Source organism: Barbatula barbatula, assembly GCF_947034865.1.
Source record: "Barbatula barbatula genome assembly, chromosome: 19".
Taxonomy (NCBI): Eukaryota; Metazoa; Chordata; class Actinopteri; order Cypriniformes; family Nemacheilidae; genus Barbatula; species Barbatula barbatula.
Window position 1 is genome coordinate 9,795,621 of NC_136782.1, and position 27,620 is coordinate 9,823,240.

Here is a 27,620-nt window from a genome sequence, read left to right on the forward strand (position 1 = left end):
TCCTGTTTACTTGTTTAATTCATTGTTTCCAGACACATGTAAGGTTTATATTTTATCATGTTATTACATCTGTAATTTAACATGAATGGGTCTTAGTTTTTCGATGATATTCAATAAAACGACTGTCCATTTAACCACATTCTGCATATGTTTCTGTCATAATTTTAATAATGTACAAACACAGAACTATGTCTTGCGAATGCTCAACAAATTTTATTGTCAGCCTTTGCATTGGCCACTGAACAGCTCTCCCACTGGTGTATTTGAGTATTGCTGAAGAAAATCGACCATTTCATCTAAAGTATGTTCCACAACAACATTCAGCTCGGTGTTGACTGCAGTAGCTGCCCCACTATAGATGGGTTGGCCATTTTGATCTACACAGCAATAGGCGTTCCAGATGTACTCTGGGATGTTCACCCTATTGACATTATTTTTTATGATCCAGTTGTTTAAAGAAGGGATGGCACCAACCAGCACATAGGCCTGATGACAGTCTGCTTTAAACATGTTGGTCATTTTTGACTCGTGTAGACGCCAAGCATTCTGGTTCAGCTTGGGGTTTTGGGGCACCACGTTGGTCAGCGTAAATGTGGAATTACGACCTGGAACTGAGACAGAAATATATGCTTTTTAAATAAGGTGATTTCAGAGTGATCATTTTCTCCAGGTTCATCCGACCATATGTACAATGTTTATTATCTCTCATAGCCAATTTTAACCAATGTGTAGTTGTAGTAACTGACTTATAGATGTAGTTAAATGATGCCCTTAGATACTAAAACATCTTTAGCATTTATACCTGCATGATGTCCATTGGGGTTTAGGTGTCCCCGGTCAAAACCTGAGTTTGTGTAGTCCTCATCCAGAGCCTGTCTCTCTCCCAGGTAGATGCCAGGATTCTCCCTCCGTAGTTTATATCCATCTGTCATTTCACCCGACCATGTTTCGTTGATCAACTATAGCAAATCAGCATTTCTCTTTATGTTGCTTTCTTTATGGCATTTTCTTACATATTTAGGATTTTACAAAAAAATACATATGTCTTGAAATTGAAGGGATAGGTCACGCAATTGAAGGGATAATGTCATGCTTAACTCACGCTCTATTGGTTCCAAACCTGTATACATTTCTTTGTTTGGTTGAACAAAAGAAAGGTATTTGGAATTTGTTAACTGAGTTTTCTGGGGCAGCACTGACTACCATTAAAATGGTTGTCAATGTCTTAAAGGGATAGATCACTCAAAAATGAAATAATTATCATTTACTCACCATGAGGTTGTTCAAAACCTGCATAAATGTCTTTGTTCTGCTGAACACAAAGGAAGAATGATCTCATACCCGTTTACTCCCATATATTTATTTTCTCTACTATGGCAGAAATGGGGGATGATATCTGTTGGTTACTGACATTCATCCAAATATCTTCCGTTGTGTTCCACAGAACAAAGATATATATACAGTTTTGGAACAATCTGAGGGTGAGTAAATGATGACAGAATTTCATTGTTGGGTGGTCTATCCCTCAGCAGAACAAAAAAATACAATATTCTTTACATTATGGTAGTCAATGGTACCCCGGAAATCTCATTTGCTAATATTCTTCCAAAAATCTTTGTGTTCAACCAAACAAAGAAAATTATACCGGTTTTGAACAACTTGAAGGTGAGTAATTGATGACAGATTTTCTTTTTTGGGTGAACTATCACTTTAAAGATGAATGTATCACAACTAGTATTTTTAAAAAGTAGAAAGTTAAATGTCACTCAATGCAAAGCAAAATATGTAGGTAATAGTAAAGGGTCTCCAACCTTTTTGTAAGCGAGTGCTATATCTGAATTGATAAAATAATCCAGGGGATACTTGTTGCATATAAAATATAATAAAATACAGAACCATGTGATGCCATATATTAACTAATGCAGTACATTTTTTATGTTAATTAAAGGTTAACAGTTTTTTCTTATTCAATAGAATTACTATGAAAAATTATGAATGAATTAAAAAAACTAAACAAAAGAAAAAGAAATATTAATATTCAGGCTTATAGAATGTGCTTGGCGGGAAACTCACAGATTTCATGTAGGCTACCATGTGCCGAAGTGCACCACGTTGGAGACCACTGATGTAAGCAATATTTCAACGAAGGCCATAAGAAAAGTCACATTGTTCTCACGTGTGGTTCAGTTTGAGTCACATTTGCCACGTGTAAAATAAACCGATAAGAACAAGTCATTTAATGCATACATATGTACACAGCATATATTCCCTATACAAGAGATAAGATTCTTGAGATGTACATACACTCTTCAAAATTGTGGTTTGAGAAAGGTTCTTTGTCAGGCTTTATGGTTCCATAAAGAACATTCACTGAACCTTTCTTTTGCGCAAATTATTGTTTATTTCAGCTCATAAAAAGGTAGGGTGAAAAGTTTCTTTTGAGAAAGGCTCTCTGGAAAGTCTTTTATGACATTGTGGCAAAAAAATACAGGACTTTTAGCACTGTTACTTTAAGAGTGTACAGTAATATGTGACATTAACAATAGATGTATTGGTTTTTATGAAGCACATAATTTAGGATACCTGGGTTCACCAGGAGCATTTACAAATCCAACAATTACATTAGAATGTAGTCACTTATTAGGATTGATTTATGTGGGGATAAAGGATTAAAAGGGTTGGTTCATCCAAAAATAAAACTTCTGTCATTTATTGACCCTCATGTCATTCAAAACCTGTGAATCAAAACCTATGAGGGCTACATTGTTAAACAACTTACCTGTGGTTCAAGATACCAGTTTTTATCTCTTCCTCCTCCATTGCTCGGTTCAAAGATGTATGCAGAATAGAGAGCAATGTGGTAGTATGTGTTGTACAGCGTTGCAAAGTGATACGTGTTAAAAAAGCGCTGACATAAACGCACAACATCTGCCTGTGTAGATCCCAACTCTGGAACGTTATGATTGTAGAAGAACTTCAGGCAGTCCGGTGAATCCCAGAAATGCTCCACCACCTCGCTCTGTGCTCGGTACACAAATGTGCCGATGAGGACACACAAGATGAACGAAATCTGCATAGTGCAACAGACTGAATACATCTGATGTCCTCCAACACTGGACCACAGACCACCTACGATAACATGTGTTCTTTATCACTCTGTATATTTACTTTCAAGTGCGATTACCAGGTACTTCCAAATTTAGCAAAATTGGATGGTGTAAGCAATAAAAAACAGGCTTAGAAAGAATGGATGTTAAATTAATTTAGCATTATTAATCACTTTTTTAATTGACATTATTGCACTTATTCACCTATTTCTGCAAACTAATAAAACTTGCTAAACTTGATATCGCTCTTCAGTAAGATACCTGAGCTTGTGTAACTCTATGACAGAGTCTTACAAACTGCTATTTTACAGGATTTTACAGTTATTTTTTGTATTTTTGAAGTACAGTAAAAAACATCCAATTACAAAAAGACTGCAAATTTACATGACTGCATGTTATTTTAAAAATAAAACTGTAAATTTACGGTATTTTGCTGTTGCCGCAGCTGAAGAAAAGTAAAGGCATTTTACAGTTTTCATGTGTTTTCACAGTGTATTGGCAATCGTGGAGAAAACTCTTCAGAGAAAATCTATTTATTTTGAAGGTAAGTTTTTTAAGTAAATTTACTTTTTATTTTTATAGTATAAATAGATAATAATCAACAAATATAACATTTATGTTATAGCAAAATAAAAAATAAAATTGGGTTTTGAGAAATATTTCTTTCTTTCTTACGCATGTGTCACCCAACATGTGTAACCTAATGTACTTTCCAGGGAACAGAATATGCCCATGAGAGCCTCACAGGTGTCTGACCTTGCTGTAACCTAGAGCCATAGAGAGAGAGAGTCACGTCAACTCTGTTGACTCCAATGGAACAGTTATTTCACAGCAATAGCGGTTCACGAAGGCTCTCAATAGTTCCCTGAAATAACTAGTAATGCAGAATAGAGAAACCGAAGAATGGAAGTTATTTTCATTCAGAATCACATTTTTGTATTGCCATTATTGCAATGATTCACCAAATTTTTGCAAACTAAAAAAACTTGCTTAACTTGATATTGCTCTTCAGTAATTTACCTGAACTTGTCTAACATTATCAGAAAAGAGTCTAACAAAGTGCTATTTTACAGGATTTTACTGTTAGTTTTAACAGATTGTTCATGTCTGTATCAAGTATTTTTGAAGTACAGTAAAATACATCCAATTACAAAAAACATGTAATTTTAAATATGAAACTGTGATTTTACAAAACTTTGCCGGCGCCGCAGCTGCTGGAAAATGAAAGGCTTTTTACAGTTTTCACTTGTTTACACAGTGTACTGGCAATCATGGAGAAAACTCGCCAGAGAAAATCTATTTATTCCAAAGGTAACTCTTTTTTTTAACTAACTGTACTTTTCATTTTGTAGTATAACCTAGTTGTCACCTAACAAGCAACACAATGTACTTTCCAGGGACGAGAAATAATCCCATGGGAGCCGGACTTCATTCTTAGGTAGATTTTACTAGTCTGAAGGTCTCCTCTTTTGGGTCAAGCCTGTTTGCTCTCCAAGTTCTGTTAAGCTCTAAATTAGATTTTTTTTAATTGTTACATGATTTTCTGGATTTTCTATAAATAAAGCATTTCAAGAGAAAACATTACTTCCTGGAACTATCTGAAGGCTCCATGTGACGCTCAAGCGTTTTGGACTTCCGTTGGCAGAACTCTCTCTCTCAATGGCTCTGTAACCCAGCCACCGATTGATTGAAAGTTCTGTGGAAAAATAAGCCTCAAAACAGTTTTTACATTTTGCCTATTGTGCCTTACTTAATTCAAGGACAATTATTTAGTTTTTAAAAGCATTTTCAAAATATCCCTTTATATGCTAAATGTTTGTTTCTTTAATGACAAATTAATTAGGATATTAAGTAAAGATCATGTTCCATGAAGATATTATGCAAATTCCCTACCCTAAATATATACTGTAAAACAAATATTTGAGTCAACTTAAAATAATATGGCAACCTATCACAAGCACGTTTTGGGGTTAACTCAACAAACAGAGACTGAAGTCCACCCAACTAACCATATTATGTTTAAGTCATTAGTTGTCACAACATAGTCAAGTTTACTTAATGAACAACAGAAAAAAATATATAGATTTTATATTTTATATCTATATAGATAATTAACAACACAGTTAATGAAATTAAATTAGTGTTCAGAAGTTCAATGAGCAACATCCAGTTCTGTTGTCGAGCAAACTGTTGTCCAAAGCACAACATACTGTACGCTGATGGCCATGAACACATCTTCTTGGGATTGCTATAGAGGACTGATGTTCTCGCTGTGCAGCACTACTTACAATACAGAAGAGAAAGACTATTGAGATGGGACATTAAGCTTTTAAAATTGTTACTTTACGTTTTGATAAACTTGTTGTGTTTGCAGCATGTTTTCTCAGGCCCTTAATGCATGGCCAACACTAGATGGCAGAATAGTGACATTCACTATTCTGAGTTCTTTTAGGTATTAGTAAAAATTGTGTGGATTGCTGTTCACCACATTCCTTTAAAACATAAACCTAGAAACCAATATTACTTAATAATAATGATCGTATATGTTCTTCTCATTATAAATCAGTGGTGGAAATGAAAACAAAATACATTTGGCAAAGATGATAGAAGATACAAAATAAACAAACAACTAAATAATGAGTGAAATACCCATACATTAAATTAAAACATCTAGAATGAAAACATTTTAGTATAAATATATGTGGTTTAGATTTTTTAAGAATATGGTATATGAATGAAGTCAGTATAGTTCTTAAATTGAATAACTCTGTACAAATAGGGCATTTCCCTACATGCATTGTTTCAAAGTATTTCAGTACAAAACACAAAATATGTATCAATCAATCAATCAAAACAAACATCCTGTGAATCAACTGAACGTGACTGCAGGATATAACAAAAAAATGCTTGTAAAAAGAAATAGATTTGTCTCGGTTAAGAGAGTCAGTTCACAAATATGTGATTGTTAAGTTTGTAAACAACCAACCAAGTTGTGTCCAGTAACACAGAGATTATAAACAGAGAATTCTGAGATAATCTCAGATAAATCTGTTTTAATAATACACATAATTTTAAACCCCAAATCGCACCTTCACCATGACGATACCGAGGTGTGAAACAGGCCAAATTCAAAGATCCTCCATCCACTTTCTATTCGGTGTCCTTTAAGTCCATGCATTTCAGATTTATTCATACATTTCCAATATATTTATGCATGAGTTCTCCCCACTCACACCCCCCCTCACACACACACACACACACACACCCATCCCATTACTGTAATCCATCACCCCAGCCCAGCATCATCCGCCATGCAAGCAGCCCCTAAGTTACCATGGCAACCACTGGGCCTCAGCTCATTGCAGCCGCACTCTTATTGGAAGAAAAGCTCAGGCAGCAGTCTGAGGCTGTCTGGTGGATGTGGTAATTGGCTTGGAGTCTCCAATCTACCCCCCCCACCCCTCGAAGTACACACACACACAAACCAGCACATCTTCCGAGACACAAAAATATTCCTTAATATATATTAGGAATCAACTTTTATGGGCAATATTGTGATCATGTGGTAAAAGGGTTAACATTTTTGAAAGATAAGCTTGAGATGTTCTCTGGGTCTGGTTTGCTCAGAAATTATTTAATTATCTATATGTGTAAGCAGTTTGCTGTAACAAAAGGAAAATGAGCATTCATGCGCACACAAACAGCTGGAAAATAATATTTACTGAATATAAAAATGTTTTGAATTTTTATCAGCTATATGACTACACTGTGCTAAAACAAATAATTTCAATAGCGTACAAATTCAGCGCAAATAGACCATTTACTGGGTTTCAGAACCTGGGAACATCTTTACAATTTACCCTACCAAATTCCATTTCACTGTTGGGTCATATACAGTTTCCATATCCTTCACTGCTTCTTGTAATGGAAGTTTCAATAAATGGTCTTTTTCAGTCTGGGAAAGACAAGTTTACCCCAAAAATTCAAATTCTGTTCTCTTTCACCCACCCGCATGCTGTGCCAAACTCATATCTTACTTCACTTTGAACTTCTAGGATAAAACACAAAAAAGAATGGCAGTTTTATTGGTCGCACAACTACAATGAATGAGGTCTCAAGCAAAAGCATTATTATATAAATGCTTTACGCACTACATTACATTATTCTGAACTGGAAAATAAAGATATTATTAGTAGAAAAAAGCAACAGTTAGGGAAGTATAATAAATAATAAAATATAAAAACAAAAACAAAATGTCCATTATTAGAATTAAGCAAAGAAAAAAAGCATATTAGTTCTGCATCACATAAAACACCACAGAAGACAAAATCATATAATGTACATTTTTTTTATTTCCTGCTTGTCAAATTGGACAGAAATAAAACAAACGACATTCTTTAAAATGGACCGCGAGCGGCGGCAATCACAGCCACTCAGATCCACATAGGAGCACCCATTTCAAGTTCAAAGAAAACAAATATACAACTCAGTCCTGAGTCAAAACGCACTTCTTTTCTCCACACATCTGTTTTATTTTCAACGGACAGTTACAAGAAAGGAAAACACGCACGCGTCCTCTCATACAAGAGCATCTTTTTGTGTGTGTTCGTTGGGGGAATGGATTAGAAAAACTGCAAGCAAAAATCACAGCACAATATACAGGTAGAGAAGACCCTCTCGACAAAGGAAGCAGAGTCGGGTCAGAAGATCGAAAGTGGTCCTCAAATGGAAATAAAGTCGTTCACCATTAAAAAATCCGGTTAGGATGTATGCATGTGGAAAACGCACACGTTTGTGTTACGTTACCCATGCTTTCTCTTCCAACTCTCACATTACTAAGAATACAATCACATGATGATTCAAGCACTCAGTGGACTATAACACTTATTTCATAAAGCCCCTCTCTTGAACTGGGGACATTATCAACAGCGTGACAATCGTTTGACGTCCTCAAAAATACAAAGGTTCAAACTATTCAAAAATCTCACCAAGGCAGACAAATCGAAATAGTTTTGCCTCTTAATGTTTTGCTGTGTTCACACCAAACGCGAATTAAGGGATTTGCATGAGTAAATTAAATACAAAGTCAATGCAAAGATGCAAATATTGGCTAACTTGCAACGTGAATCACGCATGTTCTGCGCAAGTTGAGACATTTCAACACAAGAGAGAAATTAGCATGAAGAGCTCATTGACACCTACTGTTTGACACGTCAAATACAATGTTTTTCACGTCACTCATTAGCGAACTTTTCCTGTGAGTAATAAAGAGCGTGGAACATGATTGTTTGCGTTTGGTGTGAACACAGCATTAAAGGTGAAGTGTGTCATTTCTACTGTACGAGTCCTTTCTGTCTTGCCCTTTCTCTTTCATTGGTCAATTAAAAACAGTTAGTCCCCTCCCAAACTCTTGCCATTGGTTGAGCTGATCTTGCTATGCTGCGCCGCTCAAACAAACAGAGCAACGGTCTAAAAGCGACATAAAGCCACAAAAAATAACACACTTCACCTTTAAGATTTCTCTATATTATAACTGCAGAATCAACACATTTCACGTGTTATTATTGTGTGGTTAATGTGTCCACAATTTTGACTCTGATTCAATTGCTTTCATTTTATTATCAAAGTGCCCTCAACTAAACCCACAGACTGTGCAAAATTGTCAGAAGTACAAAATGAACAATGAGGGCGTTCGACAATACAACTCCGGTTGGATCAACAGAGAAGTTGAATTATCAAAATGTGAAATCAAGAAATTTCTACTCTTTCAAAAAGAATGGAAAAGATCACCTAATTTATATATCTTGTAACGGTGCCAATGGCATAGTGCTCATTAAAATTGGAAAATGATACAAAAATAGAAATAACCCAATAACATGGATTAATATTCCACTAGCTGTGTAGAAAAGGCTGTTTTCACATTTTGATGCATTACAGCACATGAAACTTCACTTGAGTCTATAACATGGACCAATTTAGGAAAGACAGAGCACTTATCTATTTACAGCAAATATCTCGCAACTTAAAGCTCAAGGACTCCGAGAAGACAAAATGGCAGGCAGTCTTTTCAGTTAGGCCACGGATAAGAGGGGACTTTGGGTTCAAAACCGTCACCTCAGCACAATCTCACAAACACGCACACATCCTGCCTTCCCCCATTGGTTTGAACTTCTTTTAAGCAGACCGCAGTAGCAAATTTCATAACACAAAGCAGAGCTCGTTCTACAAAAAAGCTGCACGATTTTCTTGTCAAGAAAAGAAAAAAAGCCCCTCTAAAGAGACCAAAAAAGGTATCTCCAAGCTGGTTTTCGGTTTGTCCAGAAACACAAAAAACACAATGGCAGTGGCATCAAAAATGGCAGAATTCAAATTCCTCCCACTTTTAATGCTCTGCCCACTGTACGCTTCGCACCCGGGCGTTATGTCGTTTCAAGAGTTTTTAAAGCGCACGTAGATACAGACGCAACTTACCCAGAGAGGGTCACAAACACAAAAAACATTATTGCAGAATAAGTGTGCTTTCTTCCATTTTTTGTCCTTTGTCATTTTAAAACGATACTGTTACAACATGCAAGCAAGTCATCATAAAAAAGAAGAGCGATCGAACATTTAACGCCCTGTTTTTAAAACAGGGCCAGACGTTGCCCAAGAAATATACACTCTTATAAATGCACCCTTGCTGAGAGGGAGTTTTATGTTGGCTTTAGAATAGGAAGAGACGGGGAACGCGTTGGAAGTACGGAAGAAAACATTTTCTGTCTTTTTTCACGCAGAACAACTTCTCTGCTTGATAGACATGCACCTCTGACATTTTTAATAAAGGGTCATCAAGGCATGAAAACGGTTGCAGCATTCCGACTTTTCCCGGTCTGTGATAGATCTCTTTTGTTTTTGGAACAATTCCTAGAATTTAGTGCAACGTGTTGCAACGACCAAATTTTGTACCTTGGAGGGATGTTAATTATTGTATTTCATTCGTTTTTGTAACTAACAAAAAGCCATTTCATCAGGTGCTGGTGTATGCTTCCGAACAATACAGCGAAGAATCAATGGCACGTTGACAGCGCTGTCTCTCCAATCACAAGCTCCGGTGAGACTCACGCATGTTCAAGTCTCATCTCGTCATCTAAAGATGTCACAGAGACTCCTCCCCCATTCGTGCAAAAAGTGTCTCCTCAGCCGCAAACCGTTTGGCACTGCTTGTCTAACCGCCATAAAACAGAGTAAGACAAGAAGAAGACCCCACAGGTCCGTGAAGGAACGAGCTCTTTGGAGGGACGGATGAGGAGCTTTAGTCCCAACTCACAAAAATGTTGGTGGCTTCAGGTGGTTTTCCTTGCAGTCACCGTGCATGGCAAATGAAAGAGTGTTCTCTTCTGGTTGATGATGGGGGAATCTCTTTGGATCTGTGAGGATGGGATAGAGATGGATGAGACTGGTGGGGTGAAGAAGGGCATGTTGATTAGGTTAGTGTGATGTAGGCAGACGCTTTTTCTTTTAGCTGGCGCAGACACAGGTGGCAACTCCAGCTTCCTGCAAAGGAACAGATTAAGGTGTTAAAAGCAGAAAGTGGAACATTTTGCTGAAGTTAGACATTTTTTTTAAATAATGTTATTTTCTTAATCAATTTTTTTGTCTGATTTTGATGAAACATCTCATTTTGAAACTATTTTATTTTAAAGCATACCAAACTCACTAACATTTGTTAGTTATGCTTTAAAATGCTTCAGAAATTCTTATAAAACAAGTCTTAATATCTTATATGATATATAATTATCAATTAGGTAAATCTTATTTTACACATTTTTAGAGGAACTAACTTCTTTTCTCTATTCTTTTTCACTATCGCATCCTGAGATGCCCATGAGGTTTACCAGCTTGTGATTTAGTTTTGGATCCACACCTGTGACCACCTGTCACACAACCTTTATCTATAATACAGTATATTCATATCACTTCTGCTCTTTTTACGCTTAAAAGTGAATATGAAATTAGCAGTATTTGTGGTCTGAAAATATACAGAGCATCTTTTCTGCATCTTTTCTCCAGTTTTCACATTCTGCATTCTGCCTACGGTTGTAAGGGAAAAACACAAATAGGACATACCCTCCGGTGGCTCCGCCATTGGGGGGCTTAGACAATACATGTGGTACCCTCTGTCGCAGTCATCACAGAATAAAAGCTGATCCTAAAAAAAGAATGCAAGTTGATCTTTTTTATGCATATTTCACCAAACACCAGCACTGGGGTTTGGATTAAAACGCTCAGAAAGCAATAAACAGGTACACGCCGGTTTGCGTTGTAAGTTTTACTTACGTCATTCTCTGACGTGCCGCACAAACTACACGATTTGCATTCGATGCACTGCCAGCGGTACGTCCTCACCGCAGCCGTCATGTTAACAGTGAATTGCAGACACGACGGATGACCTGTATAAAAAGAGAAGGTAATAGAGAGGCAACGTTATTAAATCTGTTTTGCGAAAATCGAGCGGAGCTGATAAGAGTTCGGCCTCACCTGATCGGCCGCAGTCGGCGCAGGAAATGAGATCTTCGGGACAGCCTGTTTTCTTAGAGCCTCCTAAACAGAAGTCGCAGTAGCCATTGGGGATGACAGAGCCGTCGGCTGCTTTTTTGGCTGAAATGGGACAAAGGTGCACAATTTATAAGGAGGTGCAAAGCATGCACAATAAATAAGGAATGATGAAGGAAAGAGAAAGATTTAAAGAAAGTTCTTGTGTTTTGTTGCGCTGCCGTAGTTAACGGGGTGCTAGAATGTTGCTAATTCGTTGCTAGGGTGTTTTGGGTGATTTGTCCAAAAACCTATTAACAAATAAATAAAATACTGCAATAAACTGAAATAAGTTAAGGCACTTAAATCATTAAAAATGAACTAAAACTGAAATAATGTAGGCTATTATATAAATGAATTACTTTAGAAATAATTTAACTTATAAAGCAACTTACAAAATATTTAAGCAAAAAGCAAACAATACATATTTGCTAAAAATGTAACTAATAATATGTAAATATAAAAAAACTAAACTAATAATAAAATCACAATAACTGTCCCCAAGTTAATATCCTGGTTCGTATATGCAGCCTGGATGCTTCTTTTCAATATTTATGCTTGTTTTTACATCCGCCAGGCTAAAATGACATGTCTCATCACATGGAAAACGAACAGCACACCCCTCGGTCTGAGGTATCATTCAGAGCACAGCCAGTGCGGAAGCATCAGTGCGCTTCAGGATCACAGGATGATTCAAATCTCTAACCCTTAGCATTAGAAATAATAACAGTGATGCTTGCCAAGTGCAAATACCACTAACTAGAGCTGCTTTTATGATCCCTGCAGGATCGTGTCGTGGGTTTTCTGGCCATATGTTTTCTTTCGCAGTGGTATACGGCTGCTGAAGCCCGCAGGTGGAGGGGAAACACGTGCTCTTCTGAGGGAGAACTGGAGATCTGTTAAATATTGTCACAGGATGAGAGGACACTGCTGTGCAGTAAGACACAAATACACAGCAGGGGACTGGTGTATATAATTAACAAGAAAGACCAGGATGTCTCCGGTTTTCCCAGTCACTGCACAGCACTTAAATCAGTTTGACTTTATGGCTGAATGAATATGACGTGAAGAGAGTTGAATTAAAGGCTTGATTCAGAGAAGATGAAACTGAGTGCTTGTGTTTGTTTTACTGGACAAAACTAAGAATGATATAGTTTTATTTGCAAGCTTATATCATATTTATGTATATTTATATAATTGCTCTATATGAAAGGGTTTGATCACTCAAAATATTCAAAAGCAATATTATTTTAATTATTTAAATGCATTCATCATTCATATTGATATATTAATAACATTATTAATAAATCTAAGTAAGTCTTAAGTATTACTTTATTTTATTATCTTTCCATCAACCGTACGTTTCTTTATTTTCATGCACAAACTTAAAAATACATAATAAACAGCCATATTTACCTATGTATATGCATCAGAGTTCTCAAAGTACAGCTGCAAATTTTCAAACTGCAAATAACACTGGAGTTGTCTCTTATTTTTTCTGCGGCCATACTTCTTTAATGTAAATTTACGCTATTGTTCTTGCTGTGGTTTTCAACCAGGGGCACTGCAGGTGTTCCCCGAAACCCAAACCCATGCACGGAGGAACGCGATTGCAAATTGAGCAGCTGCGCAGACTCATTGTAGGTCCTGCGCAGTGCAAGTTTAGGCTCCGCACAAAAGATTAATAGCTACAAAGTAGGCAAACGTCTACTCAGGAAGCAGCAGCATCTTAGTAAACAGGTAGATCATATAAGTATCTTTGTCTTTCAGACTGTAATCTCAGAATATGCGCAGGTCTCTCTCTCTCTCTCTCTCTCAATTTTTCTGCTTATACCACGGTTGACACACAACAGGACATTGTTCAAATGTTTAATTTCATTGTTTGTTATGTAATCGTCTTTTAAATGGTGTTGATGGTAGAACTACTTTCTTGCGCATGTCATATCGAGAGCGAATGGACTCGCAAACTTTTGAAAGAGTAGGTCTATCAAAACATTTGTTATCAGTTATAAGCAGCACGAAGAGGAAAACAAACCAGTATGCTATCCGTGTTTATTAATTAATTTAGTTTTTCTATTTATTTATTTTATTTCTGTATATGCATTTCTATATGTTTTTTTAACCGAAACTGTGCACGTGTTTCCATTAACAGTAAAGTTTGACATTATAAACGTCAGATCAAGAGCAGTGTGCTGTGTGAGGTGATGGCCTGTATAGGCTACACTAAATTACCTTTCTGTTGATTAAACTTGGCGAAGTGATATTGAACTGTTATGCGGTCGGCAGACCTGGAACACCTTCATAGGTGGGCATTTACCGAAAGTTAATGAATACGAACGTTTGTCAACCAATCAGATTGAAGCATTCAACGGCCACGTGGTATAAACAAACTATATGTTACACGTTATCTTATCTAGCATCAATGTAAAGTATGGGAGGGGGCGACAGTTATTTAAATGGGTTCACAGGAGGTCGCGACCACAAAAAGGTTGAGAACCACTGGCATAAAGGTCTGGTTTGCATAAAGGTCTGGTTTACCCAAAATTTTATATAAATATTGCATTTAATAATAATCATTTTATAATTAGTTATGTGTTTATTATTAATGTGCTGCATTTATTATAATATAATTTCATTACCCGTGTTGTTTTATTTACATGCACCAACATAACAATACATAATATAAAAATTTTAAGCATTTGAGACTTGTGTGAACATTAAATCAAAGGCTCTATTAAAACATCTGTGACATGGGTCCCAAATAGTGCCCTGCACCCTTACAGTGTGCACGCCGGGGGCGCACAGCAGCCACAAACCTCTCTCCAGTCCCCTTCTGAAACCTACAATGACAAATGGGAAACTAACAGCCTCGTGGGCTTCACAGACACACGCTGGCCATCGCAAGACCACAAGTACTGGACCGAGTCCCAAATGGCAGACTGGTCAGAAAACGAATCTAATGAGTGTTTATTTAAGTAAATGGCAAAAGATCTACGAGTATGATTGCTTAATTTTAATACACCAATACAAACATCATAAATACATTGTGTAAATATCCGATCTACTATATTTTCTACAAATAAATAGTAGAAATAGGCAGGTATGGTGTTGTAAAGCTCATATATAGTAATCAGGAGCAGGGCATGTAGCTCTGCCGGGTGATTTGGAGCGTTGTGGCCCTCTCCGGCGAGGTCATTAATCCACTCCATCCTCCAGAGATCCTATCAGTGGGGGAGGGAGCATGTATGTGTATGAGGGAGAGAGCGAGTGGGGGAATCTGTGCTGTTTTATTCCCTAATCCCCAGAGAAAGAGAGAGTCTCCGATAAGGCAAAGAGAGTAAGTATTAAAAAACCCAGTGCAGATGTCGGCTATCCGCTAAATCAACCGGCCCGGTGCATGAATGCAGACACAAATAACTCCACAAAGCGCAAATTACAAATGCAAAGTCGAGCCAGGAAGACAAAACAACTCAGTGAGGTTTCTAAAAGAGGACGGAAGATGTGGACTGAAGTACTTTCTAAATCAAGGCCGCATTAAGCATGTGGCACGATCATGCCTCTCGCAGTCTGTCAGAAGCCGCAGCGCTGTGACACGTGCAGCTGCAGCAGCCGGCATTAGAGCTGCAGAACCGTGTGCTGTCCATGGTGCCTGAACATTTCTCTCTGTGTGTACTGCTGAAAGTTGACAAGTCACAGTGCAGAAGAAATTTTGAGAAAATATGTTTTGACTTCCGTTAGAAATGATTAGAAACAAGATTAGTAACCATTGATTATATTACGGACATGGGGTTGAGGATAATCTGGATTAGGAATAGTTCACCCCAAAACACTCTTGTCATTCAAACCTGTGTGACTTTCTTTCTTCTGCAGAACACAAAAGAAGATATTTTGAAGAATGTTGGTAACTGACCACCGGCGACACCCATTCACTTCTATTGTAAAGACACAAAACCAATGCAAGTGAATGGGTGCCACTTTTACTAACATTTTTCAAAATATCTTCTTTCTTTTTTGCATGAGGAAGAAAGTCATACAGGTTTGAAATGACCAGCGGGTAAATAAATGATGACGGATTTGTATTTTTGTGTGAACTATCAAACTAAATGTATAATATTGGTATTGGGAGGAGTTTTTTTAATACAGTACACAGAAGATGGAATAAGAACTCTACCCAGTATTCAGATTTCGAGATTCTCATTTACGCTGCATAATTAGAACATAAAAACTGTTGGAGTGCAGCAACTGTGCATGAGAATAGAGGGACACAATCTGCTGTACCCAAATATTTGCTGCAGAATATGACTCACATAACGTGTCACTGAACTTTTACTCTGTCAATCCTCTCTCTCTCCATTTATTTTGTCATAAAATATTTAAGCCACTGCAGAAAACATCTCTATTAAAGGAATAGTTCTCCGTTAAATAACAATGTTGGAATTTGTTGTGGACCGTCCAAACGGCTTGTTTCGTACATTGGTGGATCACAACCACAGCTTAAAAAGTCCAGTGTGTGATTTTTTAAAGGATCTACTGACAGAAAAGCAATATAATATTCAAAACTATGTGTTCAGAGGTGTCTAAAGAACTTACATTATGAAGCGTTGTGTTTTTATGACCTTAGAATGACAGGGTCCCGTTACATGAAATTCACAATGTTGTCTCTACAGTAGTCCTAAACGGACAAACTGCTCTACAGAGCACGTTATGTTAATATGTAAGTATAAGAAACAAAAACGTGACGACATCTTAGCTCTTTGCCAGCCGCGGTAGTGCTTTGAAAGGGAGAGGTGAGGGGTGGAGCGAGCCGTTGGTTGAAATTCGCAACCTCACCGCTAGATGCCACTAAACCTTTAAGACAAGAATTCCAGTAAATCATTAAAATACTACGTAAGGATTCACAGTTCTATGATCTTCCTCTCCAAATCTCCAAAATGTATAATGATTGTTTTATAGCAGGTGTGAAAAGTGTCTTCTGTGAAACTTTCAGAAAAAGTATGCAAGTATGGAACAATCCACTCGAACTAGAAATCTATTCTTTTGTCCCTCTTTTATTTCATTTCTCAAAGGCAAGCTGTGTTCACTAATCCCCATGGAGCGTACACATGAGGGCACACATACAGACGCCCATACATGCACACGCATGTCGACACTAACATGGCCAGCACACACTACATAAATGATTTATCAAAAGATGAAACCCTGGAGAGTGAATCAGCGAATTCTAACAGGGCTGTGTGTATGCAAGAGAGACTGTCCTGCAGTCAGTCTGATTCAAGAGAAATCCCATCAATGATTAAAAGCCTGCAGGGATGTTTAGCGGTATTCTGTTCTAATGTTCATCCACATGCAATCAATCTTGCCTTCACACACACACACACACACACACACACACACACACACACACACACACACACATACACACACACACACACAATGAAAAAAGATGTGAGTAAAGAGACGAGAGTGAGAGAGAGACAGACAGACAGATGCTTTGTTCCAAAACCTAGTGAGCCGCCTATTGAGGCAGTATTTTCAGGCTTCATAGGCACCAGATCTTATGCTCCAGATGCAAGTGCTTCAAAACATAAAATTTAACGTGGCATATGCAGTGAAACAAATCCAAGATGGCAAAACAAATTAACTTTTGTTAAACTATTAGTATAAAAATAGAAAGTGTAAAGGAATTAACAATTAAATAAACAATTGTATAAATAAATCTATGTCTGTTGCTGAGAGTTGACAAACCACAACGCAGAAGAAATAAAAAAAAAACATTTGTTGAATGAAGTAAGAAACGTCATCCATCGAAAAGTAATGACCATAGATTATTTCATGGATGTAAAACAGACTTGAATTGTAATTAAAAATGTTTGGATACTTATAGTACTGCTAGCATTAGCAACATGCTAATATCAAACTCTATTGGGATTCATCCTTAATAAGTTTTCCTTTGTGGACCGTTGTGTGTAGCTTTCTGGGTTGCTATGCTGCGTGTTAGAAATCAGATAAACTCTCAAAAATAAATGTGCTTTAAAAGGTTCTTCACATCGAGCCTTTGACTGAATGGTTCTTTGTGGAACCAAAGATGGCTCTTCTATCACTTTCTCACCTTATAGAAGAACCTTTCTATGCCACGAAGAACCTTTTGTGAAACACAATGTTAAAGGTTCTGCTATGGCATATTGTGAAGCACTTTTCATTTTTTAAGTGTACTTATGAGGTTTCACCCCAGTTAGAAAGGTTTAGAAGGGAACTGTCTATTCACACAACAAGGTAACTTTCTAGATTTTGGAGCATACCTCTTAATTCACACAAAAAAAAACGAGGAGAGAGAGATAGAGAAACAGAGTCAAGCCAAAAAAGAAACATAGATAGAGAAACACACACAAGAGAGCTCCCAATTCTTCCCAACTCTTTCCCAAAGCAGCATTTGTCCAATTACGCAGAGAATACAGGCAGAACAGCACACTTCACAGCTTTCAAGTGCCTTGCAGCCCCCTGGGAATCGAAAGACACATAGAAAAAGGGATCCTCAAAAAAATCCTGCTCCTGCTCTCTCCACACCTCTCTCTTCCAAATGATCCTACAGTAACACAATTCAGTTTGAGCTAGATCACACATATCTAATTAACACACAAATGCAAAAGAGAGTCTCACTGAAGCAACACCTCTACATGAAACTGCTGGCAGAAACTTTACCACGTTAAGCCATCGCCAGCACTACAAACAAACACGGTTTCATCAGAAAAGATCAAATGAGAAAAATGCAAAGGCATTTTTGCAGGTTGCTCAGACAAATAAAGGAGATTTGTCCAGGACTGTCACATTGGTGTGACATACATCACTGTGACGGTGAAATGAGAGTTAGATAAAAGCTTGAGAAGAAAGACATGCACATTTAGGAAGTCAAGCGGTGCATGAGTCATCGGTGGAGAGTGTTTCATTACCATCGTGCCGTTTTGTTACTATTTTATTTAAGTGCATGTAAATATCTTTTTATTTTGTTGTTTTTGATATCAAAGAAAATGACTTAGCACATAATAAAATCATTAAATCTTTTTTTGCATAGGATACACACACAATAGGAATCGATGAGGCAGACTGCATATCGCTGCTGTCCGTCTCAAACCTGAAATCTCCATATTTTGGGATTATTATTTTATAAATCATCATTATTAGTCACCGTTTATGTTTGTCATTGGGTTTTTTGCAAATATCTAACCAGTACAAAGTGTGAAAAGTGCTTGTCAACTTTCAGAAGGACAGCGATGATATTCCTATTTTAGCAGTGCTGTCAGATCACCCAATAGACCTCCATTGTAAGTGAATTGCTGTACACACTTTTGCTTGTTTTTTTATGGAAGACAAGTCAAAATCATACTCTGCATGCATAAGAGTTTATATTGTATTTAAGAAGGAAAACTCTTTTAGCACATGCCCTAATGTATATTACAAAAATCCCTACAATCTTAAGCCAGACTTTACAATGAGACATGTGGCACCTCATTAGGTTTTGCTGCAGTGTGGATGGATTTACACAAACAAATGACGCACGAGTCCGCACATACAAACCCCTTGTGTTCTCTGCCTTATTACAGCTACACCTTTGCCTGATCATTTTTTGAGGTTGCTCGCATGTGGCACCTATTTCTGACCATGACAAATGGGCCAGACTCTTGCTTTTAATAACCCCCTCTATCATGCAATGTCACACATACACCATGTCCATATCACATTTGCTAACGATATATGTATATATAATGTAGATTCATATACATATACGTGTGTGCATGTGTGTATACATATTGTTTGTGTACAGTATAAATATATCTTACTACCTATCATTCCTAAAGTGAAATGCTATGACAGCTGTCTTATACAGTCAGAAGTGGAAAACAAACGGCACTGCAGTATTATATGGACCTCAGTCTGTTGTCCATTCAGCAGGGTTGTATAACACACCTTAAACAGAATGACATTGCTAAAGCAGAGGAGGACGAGCTTTTGGTGCATAATAAAACCTGATCTATGGTTGCAGTGTATTCAGTTCGACCTGCGCACAAGCACACACACACACAATCCATGACCATGTGATGCACGTACATCTCTATTGCTGAAAACAAGCATCAGATACACAAACAGCACAAAACACAATTTCCCTATACTATAGGAATAACAGCATTAACGCACTATTCTTTGAAACTGCATACATAACATTTTCATTTAAAGCTCGCTCTCTCGCAAATAAATTAAAACACACGAGCATTTGCACACAGTGAAGCTTCAAACAGACCCCGATCTCTCAGACATTATAAAAGTGGAGGAAACGCCCTCCAGTGTGACTTTGTCACTCTTCAGTGTGACTTTGAGAGGAGAGATATCTGAAGATCAATATTCTTTCTCATTGAGGACCTTGGGATTGGGAACCCAGGACATCTTGTTATGAATTATAAAACTTGACTAAAAGTCAGACTGATTTTTGTACTGTGCCCTCAAAGATATTTGTATTTTATATAAAGTGTAAGGGGTCTTTTGTGGGGGCGTGTGCAAGATTCGACTCTGGGTCTGTCACCTCTTATCTATGTACTGAAAAATCCTCATTACAGTAACTATAATGTGAAGAACAGAATCTTTGTGTGACACTTCAACCGAACATATCACAACATCTGTTATGTTTATCGCCTGTTCGTTACATGGGTGGATCAGCAACTGGAAATGAAGCATGCAAAAAACATTTTATGCAATTTAATTTGACACTTTGTGTTTTTTATGTCACCAGGGGGCTTTTGATCATTTTGTGCTGCATATTCTGCGTATTTAGTTTGATGATATATACATACATACAGTATGCAAGCACATTTTAATAGACTGTAAATCTGTGAATGTACAATTGTTGACAAACATCAAAAAGTGATCCAAACAATAGATATCCTCTTGATCAAAATTTGAATTAGCAGGGAACACAAATTGAGCAATGTGTCTTTTTTTGTATTAAAGTGTCTTCTAAAGTCTTACAGTGCATTGAGAAAGCATTTATGAGAAACTTTTTTAAACCCTAGAAATAAACTTTCTATTTGAGTGTGTGTCTACTTACTTTCGTGAAAAAAGGAGATGGAAAACAAGATAAAAGGCGATGTGGGGTTTTACGCATACAGTATAATCTAAATGACCTGAAGCATCCAGTCTAGCCAAACAGCCCTCGGCCCTTTTCCTAATACAGAATAGTAAATGAGGCAGAACGCAATATCATTCAACCAACCCTCTTCTCTTCCCTCATATATATGCCAAATCATACGGAGAATTCAGCAGGTTTCTCTTTCTCTGTCTGTCTGTCTGTCTGTCTGTCTGTCTCTCTCTCTGATTTAATGAACCTCTCCACCCCTCAGTCCTCAAAGCCAGAGAAACTCCAAACTCCACTGCTCCCCCCCCCCCCTTCCTGTACTCGATGTACATATAACAACCTATTCTTTATAGAGGGAGTCTGGCTGGCCAGTCTCCATGGCAACACCATTGCTAGGCAACGGCCACTGCTCTTCCTGCTTTGTTGCGGAGCAGACAGGAGTGTGACTGTGGCAGGTACCGAATGAGGCCTAGCGGAGCGTAGACAGCAGTCAGGTAAACTCACAGAAAGAGTGACAGAGATTTCAGCAACATCTGTTTGATGCTATGGAAGCTAAACCCTGCCAAATTTAAATGAATAAATTAAATGATGAAACCAATCTCGAGGCAAAACTGCCAATGTGAAAATGAAAAGGCAAATGTAAAAAATAAATTGTAAAAACATTTGTATAAATGTTTTTGTTAGTCCACTCGCATTAATACTGACAATTCAAATTTAAAGTTTGATTAGATTTTTTATTTCATTTTCGTTTTCAATTTGATTTACATCTTAATCAGGGGGTGTGGATGAGCGTCTGCATTAATGGGAATGCCCGCAAAAACGTCATATCCGTTTATGCCGTGGGGGAAAAAACAAAACATTCAAATGAACTTGTGTATTAGACCTTGGTCTTGATGTTTTTTGCTATGACAGGTGAACTTCAGGGAGGCACATTATTTGCAACAGGCATTCATATCATAGTACAGTGCTTTGTATAACGATTGGCTTTATCATAACGAAGTATGCAGGGCTGATTAAAAAGCATACTGATCCACTTACTCTCATTTCGGTTTGTATGACTATGAAATCTTAGGCAGATTGGTCAGCGCATCGCATGATGAAGTTAAACACACTTCATAAACTTCAAACCAAACATTACAATGGATTCCATTGTGCAGAGAAAGATCGCATTGTTTATGTTTAATTAAAAGCAGTTACACCATAATGATGAAGGCGTGTTCGGCTGTGGATGGTATTGTATGAGCGTAGGCCTGCGGGGGATTGGTTCAGGGCACGCTATTAAATGCAGGTTTTCCAGATGCTTTAGTTTGTTGATTTCCTTTTATCTTTCATTTTGGCACATATTGTGCATGCAGTTATGTATAATGAAATTGTTAATCTGGTTTTCATTTTTTTTTCTGGATTTATTCAAATTTGGCAGGATTTACCTTCCATATGATACTGCTGTGCTTTATAATTGTAGAAAGGTTTTTGGTGATGCTTTATATGAATTTTTCTGTGATATAAAGTTTTTTTTTCATTATAATATTTTCTTGGCTACACATAAATATTGTAAATAATGACGGTATGAATTGAAAGTTGACTGGCTTTATTACAATTTCTAAATCATAAAGCTATAGATACATATAGATGAATATTATAATGTAATATAACTGAGGTTACATTTAAGACATAGAATCTTCTGCTATTATTATTTTACTTGCACAACATTTTTGATAAACATGATGATTCATCACCAATTCTGATGCTGACATACATGACAGCAAATCAGACATAAAACTGCTCAAATAAAGCACTTATTTAGCTCTTAAAAGGGATAGTTCACCCGAAAATGAAAATTCTATCATAATTTCTTCTAAGGTTGTTTAAAGCCTATGTATCAAGCTTTCTGTTTTGCTGAACGCAAGATATTCGCAAGATCTGTATGGTTACTGACATTCTTCCAAATATCTATCTTTGTGTTTAGCAGAACAAATACATTTATATAGGATTAGGACAGTTTTAGGGGTTAGAGAATTTCAGATATAATGCACCACACATGCAGATATTAGATTAGCTAGAGGTTATGGAAATTTCATTAACATTGTTTTTAGCATGGTCTTATTTTTTCAATAATACCATATTATCTTCTGTTTGTACTCTAAATACGTAATTTCCATTTTTTCGCGGTTTTCCTGTAAAGCTGACATTGCAACATTGTAAAAAGCTGTAAATGAATAAACTTTAACTGAATTGAATCAAACGTTATGTTGTGATGGCTATGAGACTTTGGTTTAAAAGAAATAACAAATTACCAATGTGAAAACATACAACCTACTTCACTTTTTCACCATACCCACACCTTCTTTGATTTTACCCAAGGATCTAATATGACATTTCCATCTTGTATTGGCTAACATGTACATGCAACATTCCAAACGGCTGTAAATACGTAATATAGGTTATAAAGTACCATTACAATTATTTTTCAAAACAATCTTCTATTCACTGTGCCTTTTAATAATCAAGAGCATGATTTTTGCCACCAGTTTTCAGCATGTGACTGTTCAGCTGTTCTGGATAAGTTCACCCTCCTCTTGTTCCCAGGTGTGCTGATATGCCATTATTATTTGTGCAGTGATTCAGCCTCACAATCACGATTCCTCTCGTACAAACAGCACGAGGGAATTCAGCTGGAGTCATTCTTGCCTTTTTCAAAGCATTTGCTTACCGGTCGCAATCATAGTAATTGTTCATAAAAACAGTGAGTGATTACTGACGTGCTTGCGTGCGTGTCACGTGCGGAGAGGAGAAAGAGAGGTGGGAGGCAAAAAGGAAAACAGACTGTGAAGTTTAAGAATAAATATAAATAACTGCGTGTCTGCTGAGCGTGTAAGTCTGAATTTCAATGTACATTTTAGGTGCCCAGTATGAGTATGTGTGTGTGTGTCTGCATGTGGGGGAGGATTTCAACTCCCAAAATCTCAAAATCCAATTTTCAGGTGCACGTCTAGAGGGTCGACCCCAAATGCAAACATAGACCCCCCCACACACCTTCTACATTGACACCAGACAGCACCCTTCCCCCCCGAACCTGCTGGACAGCCAACAGCAAGCCCCCCTCCCACCCCACCCACACACACACACACACACACACTGAGCTTCAACATCACTATATGAGAAAGAATATGAGCAGGCATGAATTTTAATGCAGTAGCTCATCTCAGGCAGTCAGCCTCACTTCTGCAGTGGAAATAAATAAGGAGGGGGAAAATACTGAGAAGTGATAGATGAATCTTAAATCAAACAGAAAGAGATAGAGGACAGGGAGCAGATGGAAACAAGGGGTGATGGAAAAACGAGAAACAACAGTATACGGGAAGGCAGTGAGAAGTGCTGATTTGGAGCGATTCATTATTTTAATAAACATGATAAAAATGCAATTAAAATGCAATTAATTCTGCTTGCTTCCTGACTTACTGTATACACAAATATTGTAATAAGGTTAATCAGAGCAATTTAAGTACACTTCGTTTTTTGCCACTTTGCAGCCGCTGCGAACCGAGTTCAAAGACGGATAAACGGAATGCTGCGTCTAAAAATGCAAGGATGTGTCAGTGTGACATAAACTGAGACCCAATACAGGCAGGCATTTAGCGGGACCCTCCAACATAACGACTGCCTTGATTGAGCTAAGGCTAGAAATAAACACATTTATAGTAATATATTACATTATTATATATTTTTTTAATTATTAAATTATAATTTTATTATTAAATGCTTTTTTATTCTAAGTTAATAGAATACTGTGGAATACTTGATTCTGATTGGCCAGTTGTGACATTCCAAAGTGTGTTAGTTCCAGAATAATAACAAACAATACAAAATGATTAACCAGGAACTGTGAGTAATCTTGATATTACACATCATTTACGTACAAATAAACAAATGAACTTTAAATTTAAACCAAATGTAATGTTCATCTTGTTTGAACGTCATATGTCTTGGCCTAAAGTGATCATCATTTACTCGCCCTCTTGTCATTTCAAACCTGTATGACTTTCTATCTGATGCAAAACACCAAAGAAGATATTTTGAACAGTGTTGGTGACCGAACATGGGAACTTCCACTGTATGGAAGTAAATGGGTACCGCTCTTTTTTGTTTCCAACATTCTTCAACATATCCTCTTTTGTGTTCTGCGGAAGAAATAAAGTCATACAGGTTTGTACTGACAAGCGGGTGAGTAAATGATGACAGAATTTTCATTTTTAAGAATGATGGTTTTCCTCAATGAAGTTTTATTTCAATATTGAAATACTGTGGTAGGCCTTGTAAATTGTAAAGTGTTGCCAATTAATCAAGGAATTAATTGGATTAAATTGTAAATCGATTGACAGCCCTAGAAAAAAGGGATGAACACTCAGACTTCGAGGAAAACAGGTAGGAGAGTGCAAATGAGAAAGGAGTGGAGCAGAGCAGAGAGAATGAGAAAAGCGAAATCTCATCTCTTGCCAGAATAGTCTTTCATTTATCAAACTGATAGAACAGAGAGAAGTGAGGAAACAGACACAACACACCAGTAAAACGAAATTAAGGCAGAGGATAGGAATTCGGATTTGGTCGGACTCCAATTTTTTATTCTCCAGCTTGAGTTGGGCGGCTCCGGTTATCGTGCCTACGTCTAGATCTTTCTCTTTTGGTCTAAATATTGCATGAATAATGCATGAGCCTAGGTTTCATTAAAATCCCTCTTATTAATAATATTGCTTGTGGTGTAATGTGGGAATACGAGCTGAGTGTGAAATGAGGAAGCGGGAAGGAAGGGGGAAACATGTCTCTGTACAAACTCTTTTAAAATTGAATGCGTATGCCCTGGTATTCCGCTCTTTTTTTTGGTCACCAGCTTTTGAAGCCATTGGCGGAAAGGGTAAACAGAAAGGTGGGCAGGACGATTCACCCAAGCACTCAGCCAGATAACGCTGGGAGGTAAATGGGCATGATTCCACAAGGACACTGCAATGAGGTCACCGTTACCTTGCCTCTTTCAGACAAAAGGCTGCCGGATGAATACAGCCATAAACAGCCAAACAGCCATAAACAAGGGGTGTAAGATCTGATACTGTCTGGTTTTGTCATGTGAATGCGGCATGATACCGGTATGTGTGCGATAGCGAATACCCTTTTCCACAGAGATGGTGCAGGAACAGGTGCCGGGGCAGGAGACGCGCATATAACCGGCATTTGAGAATTGATTTTAACATCTAAAGTTGATTTACTTTCGTTTCTTTATGCCATCATGAGGTTATTTTGATCAATATAATATACCATTCACAACCCATTTTACTTCTTTAACGTGATGTGTTTCTGAGTTAAATCAAATGTGAAGAAATAAAATATGGCTGGGGTTAGCACTGACAAATTGGAACTTGACTTGATGGTGAAAAGTGGTGTCTAAATATGGTCGGAAGGGAGGGGCTGAAATATAAGAGGGCTTGATGATGTCAGCTGAAGTCGTTTTAGAGGCGGACCAAGTTAACCTTTTCTTTCTTTGACAAACCTTTTTGCTTTAAAAAAGTGCATTGATGAATCGTGAACATTAACAGCAGGTATTAAGAAGGTAAATGGCCCAATTGTGATTTCATGGTGACTCTGAATATATAGAAAATGAAACTCATCAATTCACACATATGATATTTGTAAATAAAATCATTTTATTGAAGACAGATGGGAAAATTAAATGCAACAAATATAGAAACAAAATAAGACAAAAACAATGCGTCAACTGAATGTGCATCAATGCACTGCGTCGAGTGCCTCCAGTGTAAACAGTTTGGTTGATTATGAGATTTATTGTAGCGATGCACCAATATATATCGGCCAATAATCGGTATCGGACGATTAATAATATCGGCTAAGTGGCATTGAATTTAAGCTCTGTCCATTGAAAAAGTTAAGAAACATCAACAGTTGGATGTTCAATATTGATAGTCATGACATGAATTAGTAATATTCATGACGTTAAGAAATATTCATGAATCATTTCGGCATAATCGGCTAGCGGTATCGGTGGAGAAATTTTGTATCGGTGCATCCCTACAATATTATTTACCCCTCCCACCCCTAACATTAGTTCTTCAAAACCATCAGCTTTAAAGGGCCAGTACATTTGATTTGTTCAACCCAGAATTACTTTTTCCTTTATTGAAACAGAATTAAGGTGCAAAATTGGGCACCAGGTCTGGCACCAGCACCATGTCGGTGGAAAAGGGCTTTTGTTAGAAGAGCGGTACACGGGCAGTGTTATGAGTGTGTAGTACGTGGCGGATGCTGGGCTCACGTTTGTGGTTGTTCTTGCGCTGGAAGGGCAGCGTGTGCCGTTCAGAGTCTTCCTCGCCCTCCTCATCTGCCAGGTGTGTGTGAGTGTAGTGGTAACTCAAACCTGGGCGGTTCTTGTAGCGCTTTCCACAAACTAAACACAAAGACACATACAAACAAGGAAACAAACGTAACTCTCACTGGACAATAAAATGTATCAATCGAGTTTGGTACATCACAAACAAAACAACTTTTTGCAGTGTACTGTATAATGACTTGTATTCTGTGATGATGATGTGTTTCTCTGTTCATGCTACTTACTGTCACACACATATGGCTTGTCTCGGTCCTCTAGAGATGCTGGTTCCTGTCTTTTCCTCATTCCCCCAACACCACATGCCTGAACACATCACGATAACGCACGTACACACATAAAGCAACACGTCAATTCGCAGTTGGCAATTAATCTATTGTACACAGGTGTGGACAAAGAAGCATCGCTATTTCTTCACCTCCCACCCCTA

General features: G+C 37.5%; 2 protein-coding genes across 2 annotated transcripts in view; both read right to left on the minus strand.

The window, feature by feature from the left end:
- Position 1: 1 nt before the first annotated feature.
- LOC306908143 (endonuclease domain-containing 1 protein) lies at positions 2-3,116 on the minus strand. Its single transcript, XM_079480756.1, has 3 exons — positions 2,780-3,116; positions 803-959; positions 2-611 (listed from the first exon to the last, which is right to left on the minus strand). Exons 1-3 carry the CDS (start codon positions 3,095-3,097, stop codon positions 220-222), a joined length of 867 nt encoding a protein of 288 aa, XP_079336882.1. The 5' UTR covers positions 3,098-3,116; the 3' UTR covers positions 2-219.
- Positions 3,117-8,702: 5,586 nt separating this feature from the next.
- The window catches only part of dpf1 (double PHD fingers 1), a 41,755-nt gene continuing 22,837 nt past the window's right edge, over positions 8,703-27,620 (minus strand). The window contains exons 7-12 of the mRNA XM_079482188.1: positions 27,418-27,496; positions 27,119-27,250; positions 11,625-11,744; positions 11,424-11,536; positions 11,214-11,295; positions 8,703-10,640 (exon numbers count right to left, since the gene is read on the minus strand). Of these exons, the coding sequence (XP_079338314.1) occupies positions 10,570-10,640; positions 11,214-11,295; positions 11,424-11,536; positions 11,625-11,744; positions 27,119-27,250; positions 27,418-27,496 (597 nt within the window). The 3' untranslated portion in view covers positions 8,703-10,569. The remainder of the gene's footprint in view (positions 10,641-11,213; positions 11,296-11,423; positions 11,537-11,624; positions 11,745-27,118; positions 27,251-27,417; positions 27,497-27,620) is intronic.

Excerpts from the sequence above, each read along its gene's own strand:
- LOC306908143 (XM_079480756.1), bottom strand. The coding sequence starts at position 3,097 with ATGTATTCAGTCTGTTGCACTATGCAGATTTCGTTCATCTTGTGTGTC. Across the intron at positions 960-2,779 it reads ACTGGTATCTTGAACCACAG|TTGATCAACGAAACATGGTC; the intron begins GTAAGTTGTTTA and ends GATTTGCTATAG. Across the intron at positions 612-802 it reads CCCCAATGGACATCATGCAG|TTCCAGGTCGTAATTCCACA; the intron begins GTATAAATGCTA and ends TTTCTGTCTCAG.